The sequence below is a fragment of the Rattus norvegicus genome, chromosome 6 (genome assembly GCF_036323735.1).
Source record: "Rattus norvegicus strain BN/NHsdMcwi chromosome 6, GRCr8, whole genome shotgun sequence".
Classification (NCBI taxonomy): Eukaryota; Metazoa; Chordata; class Mammalia; order Rodentia; family Muridae; genus Rattus; species Rattus norvegicus.
The window spans coordinates 73462496-73479840 of record NC_086024.1 but is presented as its reverse complement, the minus strand read 5'-3'; the positions used below and the strand labels follow the sequence as shown (position 1 = coordinate 73479840).

Genomic DNA, 17345 nt, shown 5'->3' with positions numbered 1-17345 from the left:
ATTATGCAAAAGCAAAACAATATGGAATTGTTTCTTAGTAATAATCAGAGAAAGAATTCCAAGAAAAGAATAAAATAAGCAAATGTTTCATGGTTCCCTTTAACAACAAGGGTGCTGCTGTGGAGTTAACATCCGCTGGAACACTGCCAGGTAGTGATCTTCTGAAAACCACTGAACAAGAGTTACCAATCCCCTCTGTTGTTCCTAGGATCCTGTCAAAGCCACGTAATTTCTCTCAAGTGTTTACCATGCCACAAAATACCATACTTGCAAAGAGTATGAATCAAAAAGAAAACCTGGGATAGGTTTTCAAACAGAAAGAAACATAAAATCTAGGGCAACACAAAATGATGTGCAGGGGAATGAAGCTGACCCACATGACTTGAGTTTAATCAGTTCAAGAAATGTGAATAAAAAGAATCATCATCACCATAGTGCTTAAGTTAACCTTGGCATGAGCATCATTGTAGAGAGGACGGGTTGTAGGCAGTAGACTACTTGAACAGTGGGTTATTACCTAGAGTTTCTCAAGTAACAGCAAATGTATATAAATTATTCACATATTGCTATTTGCTGATGTCTATAGATAACCTTTAAACTAAGGATGTCTTAATTATAATTATGCAAAAGAATGTGAAGAGTGGAACTTTTGTGTCATGGAGAATAGACCATAAGAGGCGGATGAGGCCCAACTTGAGAGCCCTATAAGATACTGCCTCAGTACATATGTGTAGTGGTATACATGTGTGTGTCATTTAATATACAGTTTAACCAAAGATAAAGAATTTAAAATAGAACCCCTGAGACTGCTTAGGGGTAAAGATACCACTCATCCTAACAAACAGTTCAATCTCCAGGACATAGATGGCAAAGACTTGTCCTCAAACTTCCATATATACTTTATGACACCTGCACATACTCCCCCCACACACACATGCACATGCACATACACACACATGTGCACATCCATTCACACACAATAAATGTCTTAAAAAGAGAATTCAAAATTAATTTTATATAATGTTATTATACTTGTATATATTAGAATTTACCTGTCATAATTTGTGCCTGGATTTTTCTAAGTGACAAAGGTGTCCAGTGCAAGTAATTTAATAAGTAAATTAATTGGGAGGAAGACAATGTCAAAGAGCTGAAATGATTCGAGACTTTTCTTGTGGTTGCATTTCTTTTTTTTTTTTTTTGGATATGATCTTTCCATTTATTTTTTTATTCTCTTAATTGCATTTTTAATTTACATTTTAACTGCTACACCATTTCCCAATTTTCCTTCCAGAAACCTGCTATTCTACTCCATCCCCTGCTTCTATGAGGGTGCTCTCTCACCCACACACCCACTCCTTCCCACCTCCCCATCCTACACTGGGGCAACAAGCCTTGACAGGACCAAAGGCCCCTTCTCCCATTGATGCCCTACATGGCCATCCCCTGCTACATATGCAAATGGAGCCATAGGTCCATCCCTGTGTTCTCTTGGGATGGTGATTTAGTCCCTGAGCACTCTGGGGGGGGTCTAGCTGTTTGATATTGTGTTCTTCTTATGGGGTTGCAAACCCCTTCAGTTACTTCAGTCCTTTCTCTAACTCCTCCATTGGGGACCCTGTTCTCAGTTCAAAGGTTGGCTTCGAGCCACCGCCTCTGTATTTGTAAGGCTCTGGCAGAGCTTCTCAGCAGATAACTGTACCAGGCTCCTGTCAGCATGCACTTCTTGGCATCTGAAATATTGTCTGGGTTTGGTGGTTGTCTATGGGATGTATCCCCATGCAGAGCAGTCTCCGGATGGCCTTTCAGACTGTACTCCATACTTTGTCTCCGTTTTTCCTCCTGTGAGTATTTTTTTTATTAACTTGAGTATTTCTTTTTTTTTGTTTGATTTTTGACATTTGTTTTATTTATTTTTTTTAAATTTATGTAATACTTAATAATAATTCTTTGGTTTCCGGGCAAACATCCCCCTCCTCCCTCCCCTTCCTTATGGGTGTTCCCCTCCCAACCCTCCCCCCATTGCCGCCCTCCCCCCATAGTCTAGTTCACTGGGGGTTCAGTCTTAGCAGGACCCAGGGCTTCCCCTTCCACTGGTGCTCTTACTAGGATATTCATTGCTACCTATGATGTCAGAGTCCAGGGTCAGTCCATGTATAGTCTTTAGGTAGTGGCTTAATCCCTGGAAGCTCTGGTTGCTTGGCGTTGTTGTACATATGGGGTCTCGAGCCCCTTCAAGCTCTTCCAAAGCTCTTCCAGTTCTTTCTCTGATTCCTTCAACGGGGGTCCTATTCTCAGTTCAGTGGTTTGCTGCTGGCATTCGCCTCTGTATTTGCTGTATTCTGGCTGTGTCTCTCAGGAGCGATCTACATCCGGCTCCTGTCGGTCTGCACTTCTTTGCTTCATCCATCTTGTCTAATTGGGTGGCTGTATATGTATGGGCCACATGTGGGGCAGGCTCTGAATGGGTGTTCCGTGGTTGCATTTCTTGAGGCAAAGTTGTGCTATGTGGCTCTTTCATTGTACATCCTTGTCACAAGCTCTCAGCAGTCCTTCTGCATTAGCCTCCTGAGTTCTGCAGTTATTGGCACCTGCCACCAGACCAGCTGATTCACCTTTAATGGAGAAAACCACATTTATAAAATAAATTGTTCTTGAAATATCTGTGGTAGAGAATTATATTCACTTGACTTTTTAAACATGCAAACTCAAGAAGCATGCAAAAAATGACCTTAATTCACCAGTTATAATTGTCATCTGGGAGGCTCACTGCTAAATAAGCTCACCCTTTCTATTTCCTTCTGAACCCTGACTGGCTGGTTCAACTCAGCTCTTCTGGCTCAAAACTCCTCTCCAAAATGACTGATTCAAACTGGCTTCTTTTGGCTTCTGACTGAATTGCTGTTCTTGGCCTCAAACTTACTCTGGCAGTTTGTTCTAAATTTCTTGCACCTTCTTATTCTTTGGCTTCAACTGCCTCTGCTGACCTGCACTGCAGGAACTGCACAAACTGAACAGAACTCACAAAAGAGCTCAACTGAGCTCAACTGAACTGCGCTTCCCTTCGGTCTCACTGTGCTGTTCTTTAGCAACCTCTCTTTCCTGTTCTCTTGAGAGTTGGGCACATCCTACCTCTGATTCATTCTCTTAAATCTTCCTCTCATTTGCCACTTTGCCCCTCTATTGTTTGTCAAGCATGTAGAGGAAACGTGCTTCTTTCTTCTACAAACCAATCTTACTTATATTATTTGGGATTAATTGTGTGTGCCAATGACATGTGTGTATTCCAGCCAGTAGGTATGTCATTCTGCTGGATCATAGAGACTTAGAAGGTCTTTGGATGTGATTGGTTGCCAGAGCAACTGTGTTGCTAGCTGAAAATTCCTTTACATCAGTCAAAAATGACCACAGAAGTTTCTGAAGACAATTTGTTTTTCCAAACTGATGTAATCATGGACCAGAATTTAAAAAGCACAGCGTTAGAGTCAGGGAAAGTGAGTACAATCAAAATTTGGGGAGGTGGAAAAACGGATGGCTCAGAGCTTAAGAGCACTGGCTAATCTTACCTTGAGCCTGCATTTGGTTTCTCAAACTCATGTGGCATCTCACTAAGGACTTCAAATTACCTTCCAAGGATTCTGATGTATTCTTTTGGCCTCTGGGCATCAGGCACACACATGGTGCTCATACATATATGCCAGAAAAATAATAATGCACATAAAAAATAAATAAATAAAACTTTAAAAATAAGTAACCATGCTTTCATTTAGAAGTTTATAGGAAATCAGTAAAAGAGTAGAGAAAGCTAGGTGTTTTCTAAGTAGTGAGAAGATGAGGTTTTATTTTGATTTTTAAGTTTCCTTATGGACCTGAATCATTGTGTTGGTGTGTAACTTTTAAAGCAATCAAAACCAAAAATAAGTAAATAAAAATTTCATGAACCCAAATAAGGGTTGAAAAATGAATTAAGGACTAGATTTTTTTGTTATTTTTGGGTTTTTTTGTGGGGAGGGGGTATAAATATAATTCTGCTATAAATGGTATACCATTTATACCATATAGATGGTATAAATGGTTTGTTCAAAGTTTTAAATAAACCACACATAGTATTTGAATATAAATATCATTCAGCACCATAGTCTGGGGTTCCGTTTTCTTCTCTGTAATAACTGTTATGACTGTGTCATGGTGACTGGGTAAGTGAGGACGCCACCATGACTTTACGTCTGCCATGTTCACACACAGGAGGATTTCCAATGGAATGTCAGTGGAATTCTTTTTCCCATATCCTGTTGTTTGCACAGGTTATGTGGCTCCTTTTCACAGATGACTTTATTTTACAGCTTTTGCTTTTGCCAGAGTTATTTTTAGAAGGAGAAAATGATATAGATAGCCAGACACTGAGGGCTGTAAGGCTGATGAAGAGAGATGTGGTCTGCTTCAGTGTAAGTTGCCTCATTACATTACGTGAATAAGGACATCCTTGCAGTGAGGATTTGAAAGCATTTGTTCGAGTAACAGTACATTGCCATCATCGAATTGATGTGTGCAATTAGAGATGTGCATTACATTTGAGAAAGGTTAGTAATGGACAGGGAAGAGATTACTTTTTTTTCCTTCTGAGTTGTGATACTCCCTCATATGCCATTAGGGAGGCGAAAGGCAGTAATCAACACAGAGGAAGCCTGGGAAATTGTCTCACAAGGAGACCCTGACCCCTGCAGACAGAAGATCATTTTCTGTGTTCACAGGAGAAGTCTGAAAGAGCACCTATTCCTGGGCCTCCTGCAGTGCTGTTGCTGCTCAGACCTAGAGTCACATGACTAGTTGGTATTATTAAAAATTCTGATCAAAGAGGAAGGCTTGACATATCACATGTATAAATATGAGGAAGAAAATGGAAATACCCTTGCACTGATTTCAAATGTTGTCCTCAGTGCAACATTAGTTAATTATCAAATCGGGATGATTTGGTGACAACAGTTTTCCCACTCTGGTAAGCCCTACCATCAACTCTATATTCATGCCTCTTTCCTCCCTGATCAGCGGGCTCTAATTTATCCTCCCAGTTCAGCTCAGTCCCCAGCTCTATATTGTAGATTATGTGATACTTCAAAGTAGCCAATAGCTGCAAGATACCACTACATGTATCAAAACATTCACATTTTATTTTAAAACAGTTTTTGTCATTCAACTTGATAAGTTCAAATAAAATTGGCTGCAAGTGTCCCCCCCCCAAAAAAAAAAAAACCCTGGAAAATACAGCAAGTACAACTACAAAGAAAGGCTAAATAAAAGCTGAGCGCCATCAGCACATGGTATGGTTTCAGAAACCAACAGTGCTACAGAATGCTAAACAGTTCAAAAACAGTGCTTTGCCACTGTGAAATGGAACCAACCCAGGTCCTACTTTCACAACAGTTTGTTCAAAACAAAATGAGTAAGCTCATGAATGTAAGTTTTGGTTCGATAAGACCCAGACATCCGACGATATGAGAAACAAAAGAAAGACAATTGCCATCTTACTAATTAAGCTGTGTGGTAACAGTTTATAAGGCATGCAGATCCCGCAAGCCTGCTGAATATTAATGAATAGATTGATTTGTCAACATATTAACACCACTGTCAGACAGAACAGGACGCAAGAGAGGTGCTGGGACCAGTCAGAGAAGTGCTTCAGAAAAGCTGTCTGGGTGCCAGGAGTGCAGCCATAGTTGATAAAGTGAATTGAATATGTAGGTCAGAACCTCTATGGGGGGCAACATTTTAAATGCCCTCAATTTAAAATTCTGCAACTGTGTTTAATTTTTAGAAGAGTTTTTTACTGTATTCATTAAAAGGGAATTTGACCATTGTGAGCCTGTGATGATTTGAAAAGATGTCCACCAGTGGAGTTAGTTTATGTGGTTCTGTGTGCATCAATAGTTCCAGGGAGGAAATATGGGGAAGTCTGTCCCACTAAGAAAGGATCCACTTATCAGGAATGCAAGTTTAATATGGCTAGTAGGATTTTCTCCAATAAATGGCCAATTGAGAGAATGATCAGAACTTTTATAAGGATAGTTGACATTGTATTTCCTCAAAATTGGTTATTTGTCTCCACAATAATAAAAATTTTGTGTAATATTTGAATAAGGATTGAAAATTGTGCTTCTAAAGTTCTACCATAGTTGAGCTGAAATACAGCATCTATACCCATTGTAGATGTCTGAGTAATAAGGGCCACGGGTGGGTAAATACTTGATGTTTGGTTCTATCCACAATAGCAAAAGAGAATACTCTAAAAACATACATAGTAATTTATGAAAAATAGAGTATCTTACCTAACACATATGCCCGAGTATACCAATATACTGAGCAATTATTCAGAATAGTTTCAGTTTCTTCCAGTCATAGAAAGTAAACAGGCTTAAAAGGGCCCAAGTTCTCTTGGTTAAAGCCTAATACAATGACCAGAAGGGCACTGGTGGAAGGATTCGAATTATCACCTCTTTTCCAAATCAAGCTCATCAGCCTTCACGAGTGCCACAGTCTCTTGTCTTCTGGTGATTTGATCCAAGAATGATCTTCTTTGCTTCTGTTACTTTTAAACAGAACCTCAGATCAGATCTACCTTTAGGTTCAATGACTCTTGTGAAGTATGATATATTATAATAAGTATAATACTGGCACATCGCTGCAATTTCTTATAACCCAGATGACCAAATGTTGAAAGTCAACTTGGGCTACATAGTAAAACTATACAATAGTGATGATGATGATGATGATGATGATGATGATGATGACGACGACGACGACGACGACGACGACGACGACGACGACAACGACAACGACAACTGATAATAGTCTGAAGCCTGCTCCACCTTATTTTAAATATATTTAGTTTGGCATAACATTTGATTTGGGGACAATACGAAAAATAATGATTAACTGTGAGTTTTAAGGCTTTACTCATGCTTATACATGTTTTTCCCATTTATTTTTTCACTTTACATCCCAATCACCAGACCCCTTCTCCTGGTCCCCAACTTACATAGCCCCTCCCCTTCTCTAACTCATATTTCCCAATTCTTCAATTAGAAGAATTAGAGGGTAGAGAATTGAGGTATCCAAATAGTGGATCTAGTTTGATTTGGCTATGAAATATCTTCTTACCACTATCACTCATTGCTCTAGACTGTAGCCATTTGGGGAATTATTTCTATAATTCAACTCAATTGTTATTACTAACAGCATGTTCTGCACACTTAATAAACCTAAAAGCCCCCTTAAGTCTTGATTCTAAAATACTGAGCAAGATATGGTTCAGAACGGATTCCTAATGTTTCCTTCATATTTATATTTGTTTATTCAATGATCCATGGCATTATAGTGATCTAGTTATAAACCACTTTCAATGTCCTTGTTCCCTCAACCTACAGCAACACAAAATCTGTTCTAAAAGTCAGCAATCCCAGCACTAGCAGGGATCCATGGGCAAATACACCCCACCACCCTCTACCGAAACCTGTAAACCAGAATCCTCTGTTTAAATCCTCAAACTTCTATTGAAATCTATGTAAAAGTCTACAAAGACGTTTTTTAGCCAAGTTTAAGGTCTGAGAATAATAGGAATGTCCAAGGCACTTCTAAAACTCCCAGAAGCTACCTGGAGACTCCTCACCTAAAGATTTTTACCTTTCTTCTGGTTGAGCATTCATTTTTAGAAACATAACTTTCTTACAAAAGGATTTTAGCATGGAATGAAAATAAAGAACACTCTATGACAGAAATGTATTTGTGTTGCTACCTTAAATTTCAAGTCTGGGTGTAATAACCTCTATATGCTTGTGTTGAAACAATTCATGGTTTTTCAAGATCGTGTTGTTGATCTTCAGAAAAAAAAAAAAGTGATTGAATGTGAAGCAGAGAGTAACCATTGATAGAATACTTTCTATAGAGGAAAGAACTGAGAGCAGTAAAGCCATCAACTTGAGTCTCTAAAGGTCTTACACTTCATTGGATTTCGGTAATTGACTCAGGAACGAGTGAGATGATGATTTCCAGTGGCCTTGTTAGCTGCTGGCAGCCCCTGAGAGGAGCGTCCCAGTTAGTGTTGCTGAGCAACGGCATGCTGGGTTGAGAGCTGGAATGTGAAGGGTTGCAAAACGATTTTTAAAATAAACACACAAGTTCCCATCGGTGTGAAGCCAAGCAAAGGGAGAGAGGTAGTAAGCGTTACACTTCAGCAGTCAGGGGTAGACTGGAAAGGGCGTGTACCACTGCCTTGAATTAAAAACCCTAAAGGGTGGCTGGTGGTGGCTCCATCAAAATAGCATCCCTCTGAAAATATCAGCCTGAATCAGGTGGGATGGATAAATGTGAGCATAGAAAGCATCAAAATAAAAAGTTATATGCCTGGACAAAAATGATGAACATTGGGTTGTCATGAGTCCTTTCTCTGCTGTAAATTAGATACTCCATATTGCCAACATCCTTCTGGTTTTCTGACAACAGTCAATGTTTCCTATGATCCATTGCATTCTACACAGCTTGGTGCCCTATCATCCAAAAATATTATAACCAAAACAGATAGACCACATACATAAGGCGTGAGCATTAAAACTTAGAGCTGAAAAAGAGTCTATTCAAATTCCTGGTTAATGCATTGGAGCTCCCAAACAGCTATTTTGTGGTTTTCTATTATCTCAAAATTCCAGTGCAGCTTTTGTTTTAGAGAATCTTCAAGTTTACCAGGAAACTCTCTGACCTCAACAGAGCTAATGGAGAGAATAGGAAGAAACTGCCACACTCTGAGCTGATTAAAAAGGTCTTGATGAAACATGGAGATAGGATTTGATGGGAGATGTGAACTGTGGGCCCTACATATTTAGCTATGCAGAAGTGTCAGTAATAACATCTTTCCAGGATTTCCTCCAAGCTTTACAAGGTTTCAGTTTTTCCACAGCAGGGCTCATATATCTTGTATACTTAGGAGTTGCTATCCAAATACTTGATGTTTAGTTTGAAATACAGAATGACTAGAGTATAGTTTGTAGTTTCAAGGTTAATTCAGGGCATTGATGCCAGAGGAAAATAGAATCAAAATACCTTTACTTATGAAGCACTTATTTGTCTATTAACCCTAAAGCCCTCGGAATCAGGATACATACTAAATTTCCATCTCCTGAGAATGTCCTTGTGCACCTCGCCATGAGCTCCATGGAGGTTTAGCTGTCCTTACACTTTCCAGACACATTGGAAAGGACCCATTCTGTTTAACAATGAGTGTGTGGTAAAATTGTATGGACAAGTTACTCTTTTGTTTAATAGAGTAATGAGAAAAATTGCTGGGCAAAAAGTTGCAAGCCAATAACAAAAAAGAAAGAAGATAAGGTAAAACAGATTTAAGAACTGTATTTCTCCCTTTTTCCAATTTTTAGGAAAACATGGATGTATGACTAAAGACTTTTTTGAAAGAAGCAAATCTTCGATCACGAATGAGAAATGTAAAAATTAAAATTTGCATTGTCCATAGTGTTCTCATAAGAAAAGAAACTGAAAAAAAAAGAAAAGAAAAGAACTCCCTATATTGTTCTAATATGGCTGCTTAAGAGACTATATGACAGCCAACTATTAATGGGACTGAACGTATAGATAATAAGAGATTAGAATTGCTAGAACAGTATGAGGATTGACTCTGAGAATAAATAGGATGAAATGATTGGAATGCAATCATGGCAATGCAAACATTGCTGTCATATTTATTGCAAGTAATTGTAGGTACATCCCAGTTTGCCCCTATTGTATGCCAGGATAGAAACAAAAAGGGGAAGAAAGTATGAAGAGGGTGAGAGTCTCAGCTTTGCTTTGTCCCTAGATGAAACCCAGCCATCTAAAGTCGCCTCAGCTTATTATCCTGTAGAGCTTAGAGTACCATGTTATAGCATTCCCTGTCCCACAAAAGCCAGACATCTGAAATAATTGCTTTTCTGGATTTGTGGAAAGAAGTATAGGCTATCCACATGTCCTTGTCTGGTAGATTTCTATGTTACGTTGGCACTCCAGATCCTTACCGGGCCCATGTGACCTGTAGTTTCTGCATGGCTCTTTCTTTTCCTGCCTAGGCACCATCACACCACTTTGCCATCTCATGCCCCACTTTGCCCAACTCCTCGACCTGTTTTTGCCTCATTCACTTTGTTTTTTAGAGGAATTCACAACCTGGCCTACTCTTGTATCCATTTCTCCCATTTCCCCTCTGCACACCTTCACCTTTCAAAGCAATACTTTACCTAGTTTCTTCTAGGTCAGCATTCTACCTCTTTTTATTTTTTTTCATATGTTATATTTTATTATACTAATAATTTCTCTCTCTGAACTCCTACTGAATCCTTCCATTCCCCTACCCACCCAGTTTATGTTCCTTCTCACATTGTTCAACAGTAACAACAGCAAAATAACAAAAGAACTATGAAAATCAAAACAAATAAGACAAAAACAAAATGAAACAGAAAGTACTCCCCCACCCCAAAAGCAAAAACATAGAATCCATTTTATGTTGCCCTGGAGTCTGGTTAATAGGACTAGTAACACTCCATTGGAGAAAACTGGTCTTCTCTTTCCCAGCCAGTATCAATTGCAAACAGACTCTTGGTTTGGGATGGAAGTTTGTTTCCACAACCTTCTTGGCAGTAGGATTTTGTCTGGCTTAAGCATGTACAGGTCTTAGGCATGCTGTCACAGTTACTGTGTGTTTATATGCACATCAGTCCTATTGTTTAGAGAAGATGCTATTTCCTTGGAGTAATCCATCTATGATTCTTACAATCTCTCCATCTATCTTTTATGTAGATATTTTAGCCTTGAGCAGAAGGATGTTAAAAAAGATATCCCAATTAGGGCTAAGTACTCCAAAGTCCTTCATTCTTTACACATTGTCTAGTTGTAGGTCTCTGTGTATGGTGCACTTGAAAATAAAAGCCTTCTCTTATGAAGATTAACTGATGCTTTGATCTGTGAGATTCAGAAGATGTCATTGTAGTCATTTTATTACAACGATCCTTTCACAGAAGAAAAGAGGTAGAATTCACCTAGAGCTTATATTCTATTGGGTCTCAGGTTCACAGCCACATTAATAGTTTCAGGCATGGGTTTCATCACATGGTACAGGCCTTAAATTCAATTAAACGTTATTGGTAAGTACCATAACACGTGCCATTATTACAGCAACGTATCTTACAGAGAGATTACTGCTGTAGTTTTCAGAGTTTGTTACTGAATCAGATGGATTAGTTGTCTCCTCCAGTAGCATGCGGACTGCCTTCCAACACCACAAATGCTACACAGTAGGAGTAAAGTGCCTAGTTGGGCTCCAGCCTAATTTCTTGATGTTTGATGACATAATTAAATTGTGTCTTCACCAATAAGGATTTACCATCATGCCGTGGAGAGCAACTAATAGCCTTGGTAACAGCCTGTGATGATATGGGGGAGCATATGGTACTCTTGGGCTAAGAATTCAACAAAGAAGTTTTACTTGGTGATATATCTTTATGGCATTATATCCCCTATGATATGGTGGTGACTCCATTTAGATTCATTTCACATATGTCTATATTTAAGACACTTTTAGAGCAGTGGGATTTCTTATGGCTTTTCAACATGCCTCTGGTATTAGTTGTCCTTTTCCATATACTGTCCTATATATCCTGCATTTTTATTTCCCTCCCAGTTAATTCTCCTAGTTTTCCCTTTATCTCTTCATTGTTATATTCTATCTCTCTTTCCTTGGAGGAAGCCTTTTCACCTCTGGTCCCTTACTGTCTACTCAGCTGCTTGGTTGTTTAGATCGAAAGGGACATATTTAAGACTCGAAGCTAACATTTTTCTATAGAAATGCTTGCTCATCTGTGTGCAGAGCTGCTCTATTGTTTAGAGCCAGAAGTTGGAAATGGCCTTGCTTGCAATCAAGTGAGAAATGGATAATAAAAACTTTATGTATTTATAAAATGGGATATTGTTCAGCTTTTAAGAACAGTGAAATTTGCAAGTAAACGGGTAGTGCTTGAAACAATCATTGAAGTAACTCATATCCATATGTGAATGTTAGCCTCCTGATTTTTTTTCAGATTGACAGCTACAGCTGGAGCACCTTGACTTTTTTTGCTCCTTTGGGACTGTTGGCACTAGAGTTTGTTTTGTTACTGCCACTTCCTTTCCTACTCTTGGTCCTTTTTCTTTTGTGAAGTGTTTACAGCAATGCCTGCTGGGAACTGGAACCAGGGAGGACATGAAAGTGTCCTTACAAACTCTGGGTAGCAGACAAGAGACAGATAGATACACTTTGAATTCCTTAAGAAGTTAATCAGTGTAGGCTTGTGGCTAGTGTGCTTTTGAGAGACCCATGATTGAAATGAGAAAGATACTAATGTGTGTGAGACAGGCTACAGTTGCCTGCGTCTCATGAAAGGAGACTCGATGCAGTAATCATTCACTGAGAATTTTAGACTTTATTTCTGATAGATTCCCATAATTAATGATTAAATAGATGGCTTTTTTTAAACATTTAGAAAACCAATCATGGTCCTTAGAGGAAATGACTAAAAGCCACTATTTGTCAGAATTCCTTTGCCAGGGATCTATTATGTCAGAATAGCTCCTTTTCTTTCTCCATAGGCTTGCCGAGTTGATAGGTAGAGTAGCATCAAGGACAGATAGATCCCGCTCACAGTAATGTATTTTGTGGGTGAGAAACCTCCTGTAATAGCCTGTTGGGGCTAATGAAGTATGAGCTAGATGGGAACTCTGGAGTAGGAAAAATCTGCTCAAGAAATAATAGCCCTGGAAGTGTGAGTTAGGATGTAGCCAGAAAGTTCTCTGTTTAAAGTTCTGTGCTTTGCCCGAAAAAAAGGTTCTAATAATGGGATTAACACATAGTAAATGAGTTTATTCATGTGGAGAGTGAAAAAAACGGACAGAAGGAAATCATATCACATTCAGAATATTCTTTGAGGGCTAAACTGTGGGCTGCAGTTACAATGAAACACAAGAAGCCCTGAATTCAATATGTAAAAGCGTAATGGAAACATAATGAAAAATTTAATGTCCATTGTATTGGTGAGGGTGAATTAGTTAAACCATTTGTCTCCCACTGGCTCACACACGCATTGCACCTGACCAAGAGCTCTCTAAATTTGCAAATGAAACACACATGCGCGCACACACACACACCAGCTAATTTTGATGTGTCTTGATTAGCTCAATGGCTGGGCACTTCTAAACCTCCCTAAACCTACTGTACATGTTCCCCCTGTATTTCTGGCTTAACACCTTCTAAAGTCCATGATTACAATTGGACATAGTACTACCAGCTATACCACTCCTGGGCATATACCCAAAATATGCTCCAATGTATAACAAGGACACATGTTAATAGCAGCCTTATTTATAATAGCCAGAAGCTGGAAAGAACCCAGATGTCCTTCAGCAGAGGAATGGATACAGAAAATGTGATACATTTACACAATAGAGTACTACTCAGCTATCAAAAACAATGACTTCATGAAATTCATATGCAAATGGATGGAACTAGAAAATATCATCCTGAGTAAGGTAACTCAATCACAAAAAAAGACACATGGTATGCACTCACTGATAAGTGGATATTATCACCAAGGCTCAGACTACCAAAGATACAATCCACAGACCACATGAAGCTTAAGAAGGATGACCAAAGTTTAATGCTTCAGCTCTTTTTAGAAGGGAGAACAAAAATATTTATGGGAGGAGATACAGAGACAAAGTTTGGACTGAAGGAAAAAACATCCAAAGACTGCCCCACATGGGGATCCATCCCATATTCATACAGCCACCAGACCCAGACATTCTTGGTGATGACAAGAAGTGCATGGTGACAGGAGCCTGATATAGTTGTCTCCTGAGAGGCCCTGCCATAGCATGACACAGTGCCAACCAACCAGAGCTCTCAGGGACTAAACCACCATCCAAAGACTACACATAGACAGACCATGGCTCCAGCTGCATATGTAGCAGAAGATGGCCTTGTTGGTCACCAATGGGATGGGAAGCCCTTGGCCCTGCCAAGGCTGGACTCCCCAGTGTAGGGGAACATCAGGGTGGGAGGCATGAAGGGGTAGATGGATTGGTGAGGGAACACTCATAAAAGAAGGGGAAGGCAGTATAGGATAGGGGATTTAAGGATGGGAAACCAAGAACGGGGATAACATTTGAAATATAGATAAAAATATCCTATAAAAATTATAAAATTGTTAAATGCTGACATTATCAGTTAGTAACAATACAGTTACAGTATGATATGGCTTCTGTCTGCCATATTGTATAAGATCACAGCCTGGGAAGCTGGGTTTCCTGAGTTGCAGCCTCAACACTATAGCCTCTAAGCCACCTGACTTTAATCAACTTCTGGGCTTTGAGTAACTGTAACTTCCCCTTTTTGGTATAATTATAGATTGAAGCTGCATTTCATAGAGCTATTGTTATACCATGTCTAACATGGATGCAACAGTTTTAAAGAATAAAATCTTTTACTCCAAGGGCATAGAAAGAAGGCCCATGTATAGATCAAACTTGCCAATAATAATAAGCAAAAATTTGCCCCAGTTTTTAGAAGGACATTATCAAGGTCTAGTGACTATTAGCAGAGGGCTGTGCAGAAAGACTGGGATCTAAGAGGCCACTGAACGACTGTGTAGGGTGAGGCTGAGAGAGACTGAAAAGCTGCTGTGTCCAACAATATAGTTCTCTAAACTATCAATAGGAGCAATCTAGGTAACCTGAAAAAGGAAAACCCTTTCCTATAACTGAGTCAAATGCTAAGAGTTGCCACTTTGCAGTCTGAGCAACATGGGCTAGCACCTATGCGATTGCAGCTGAATTGCTTACAAGCATATGACCTGAGTTCAAAACCCAGAAATAAAAAAAAAAAAATCTTGATGTGGCATTTTACATGCTTGTGCATGCACACATGCACGCACGCACAGTGGATTTACTGGAAGCCACTTTGGATCATGCAATTGAGGCTATATCGTATGAAACTTGATTAAAGGAATTGTCTCGAGAGTTTCCCTAGGTGGTGATAAGCAAGTGGTGCTTTCAAAAATTAAGAAACGAAAACATATTTTTTTCTGAATAATGGAAAGGCTATAATGTTGACCGGAGATTTTTACACTCAGGTTTTTTGTTTTACATTCTGTTTCTTAAGAGCCGCAAAGACACATTGATCCACACGTGTATTCACTTCTTCTCTCCTTGCAGCCGAAGTGCTTTCTCGTAGGAAGTACCTCATTGCTTTGCTCTGCTTATTCAGGTCACGAGAGGACTGCGGCAGGCAGGCCCCGGGATCATATGCTTCATTCAGAACAATTTTTCCATCTTTCCATTTTCCATTTCTCTGTAGACACTTGTAGTCCTTCCTCCGCCACGACTTCTCTATCCATTAGGCCGTGCGGCTCACTGCTGGGGCCCATTTGGGCACAAAGCAGACCTTTTGTTGAGTTACTGTACTCCCACCTTTCTAATTACAGAATTCAAAGCAGAACGAGTGAATTAATAACGTGTATTTATGCCCTGCGGTGCTTGGAGAAATGTATTGCCGCTGCGTGCTTGCCGTAGCACATGAGCTCTGCCTTCACCCCTTGGCCTCCATTTTTGAACTGTGCCTTCACAGCAGCCAGAGTGGAAGGTGCACTTTACTCTCCAGCGAGTAAATCATATGAATGGATGTTTTAAAGCTCATGCCCAACACACTGTGCACAGGGAGAACCATACTTTCAAAAGCCTGGAGAAAACACATGCTTGGACTCTGAAATTGTACTAAGTACCCTACTTCCTCAGGTACCCTCGCCAAGGCAGGGTTGAGAGGCAGAGGTGGCCTTTAAATGTGTGTTGTTGCATTTAATTTTCCTAATCAAAAAGTTAGTGTTGGTTATAAAGCCCTTTGGTTTTGGAAAATATATAAATATTAGAACCAAAGGAAAAATCCTAAATGCCAAAAATTATGGAAGTTAATTTCCTTTGCTTAATAACGGAGGATTTGAATCTGTTTGGACTGAATGTTGCAAGTTTGTTACTGTGGACAGTTGTTTCAGTCTGGATTTTCAAGGCCACGCAAGCGGATGTGGATAAGTCACAGTTCTTCAGGACGTCCCTATTAAAATCTGGTGGGGAAACCTGGAGAGTTAATTCTCTGTTTTTCATGTATTAAGGCTTTTAGTAGAAAAATCGCTCGGTCGGACTTCAGGCGTAGGGTAGGCTAGTCAAGAGAAGCGGCATACTCTACCGCAAAAGCTTATATTATTGGATACTACACATTAGGGGGAGGGGCAATAAAACGAAATAGATAAGTTATGAAAACCAGTCCGAAATGGAAGATTTAATTTAAGAATAAAATGTAGCATGGAAGCTGAAAATACAACCCTGCAACAGTTTAATGTCGAGAACGTCATCACGTGGTGTCAGGTAGACGCTTCGTACAGAAGGTAAAGGGAAAAACGTTCTTTTCTCCCTGAATTCTGTGCACATGAGCCCCAGGCAGGCAGAGTAGACAATTGACTGGGCAGCGATCCTAACTCTTCAGAGGGCAGTACTTGTCTTGTACCAGGAAATAAAAAATTTCCAATATAAATCTAATTTATTGCCCTTTTGAAAAACAAAAGAAAAATTTCAAAGATAAAGTCATTTCCTACAGAACTGTTTTTAGGTCACAGGTATATTTTGAAAAGTGATTCATGTTTTACTGTATTTTTTCTAGAATATACAATATCCACATATCTGCATCTTCAACCATATTTTTTTTTCAAAGTAGGGACTCACACTGTAGTTCAAACATTCCTTCAGCCTTGGCCTCTTGGCCTCCCACATCCAACTAATTGAAACCTGGAATTCCCTTTATATGTATTCAAATATTGGTTATATTTTATAACAAAATTAGCAATTTTCTTTCTTCAATACTAGTCTTATATTTGTTTAAGACATGTTAAAATTGCATATATTAAAATAAAAAATATTACAGAGTTTACAAGTTAAAATTCCCGTTGTGTAATAAATTCAAATACTTGCCCCTCCCGCCCCCTGATTTCCAACTTGATTTAGAATTCTCCAGTAATTGCCTTCAGGTTTTACTATTACCACTAAATGGCTCTTATATCTCTATAATACCAGATATTCTCAAGACTCTTTGTACATTCCATATTCATTACATAATTGGTAACTATTTTTAATAATGATTAATTTTCAGCCATTGATCTTATCAATAACTTGCTACAAGTGAAAATGAGAAAACGCTACAGTGTGGACAAGACCTTGAGTCACCCCTGGCTACAGGT

At 39.2% G+C, this 17345-nt stretch overlaps 1 protein-coding gene across 14 annotated transcripts in view; it reads left to right on the top strand.

Annotated features, from left to right (window-relative positions):
- Positions 1–17345, top strand: part of Prkd1 (protein kinase D1) — a 313794-nt gene that overhangs the window by 294593 nt on the left and 1856 nt on the right. For 13 of the 14 annotated variants that reach the window (NM_001412095.1, NM_001276715.2, XM_039113015.2 and 10 more), the window contains one exon: positions 17258–17343. In NM_001412095.1, the coding sequence (NP_001399024.1) occupies positions 17258–17343 (86 nt within the window). Of the gene's footprint in view, positions 1–6697; positions 9560–17257; positions 17344–17345 lie in introns of those variants that run through there. The other variant, XM_063262561.1, reaches the window with a different exon arrangement.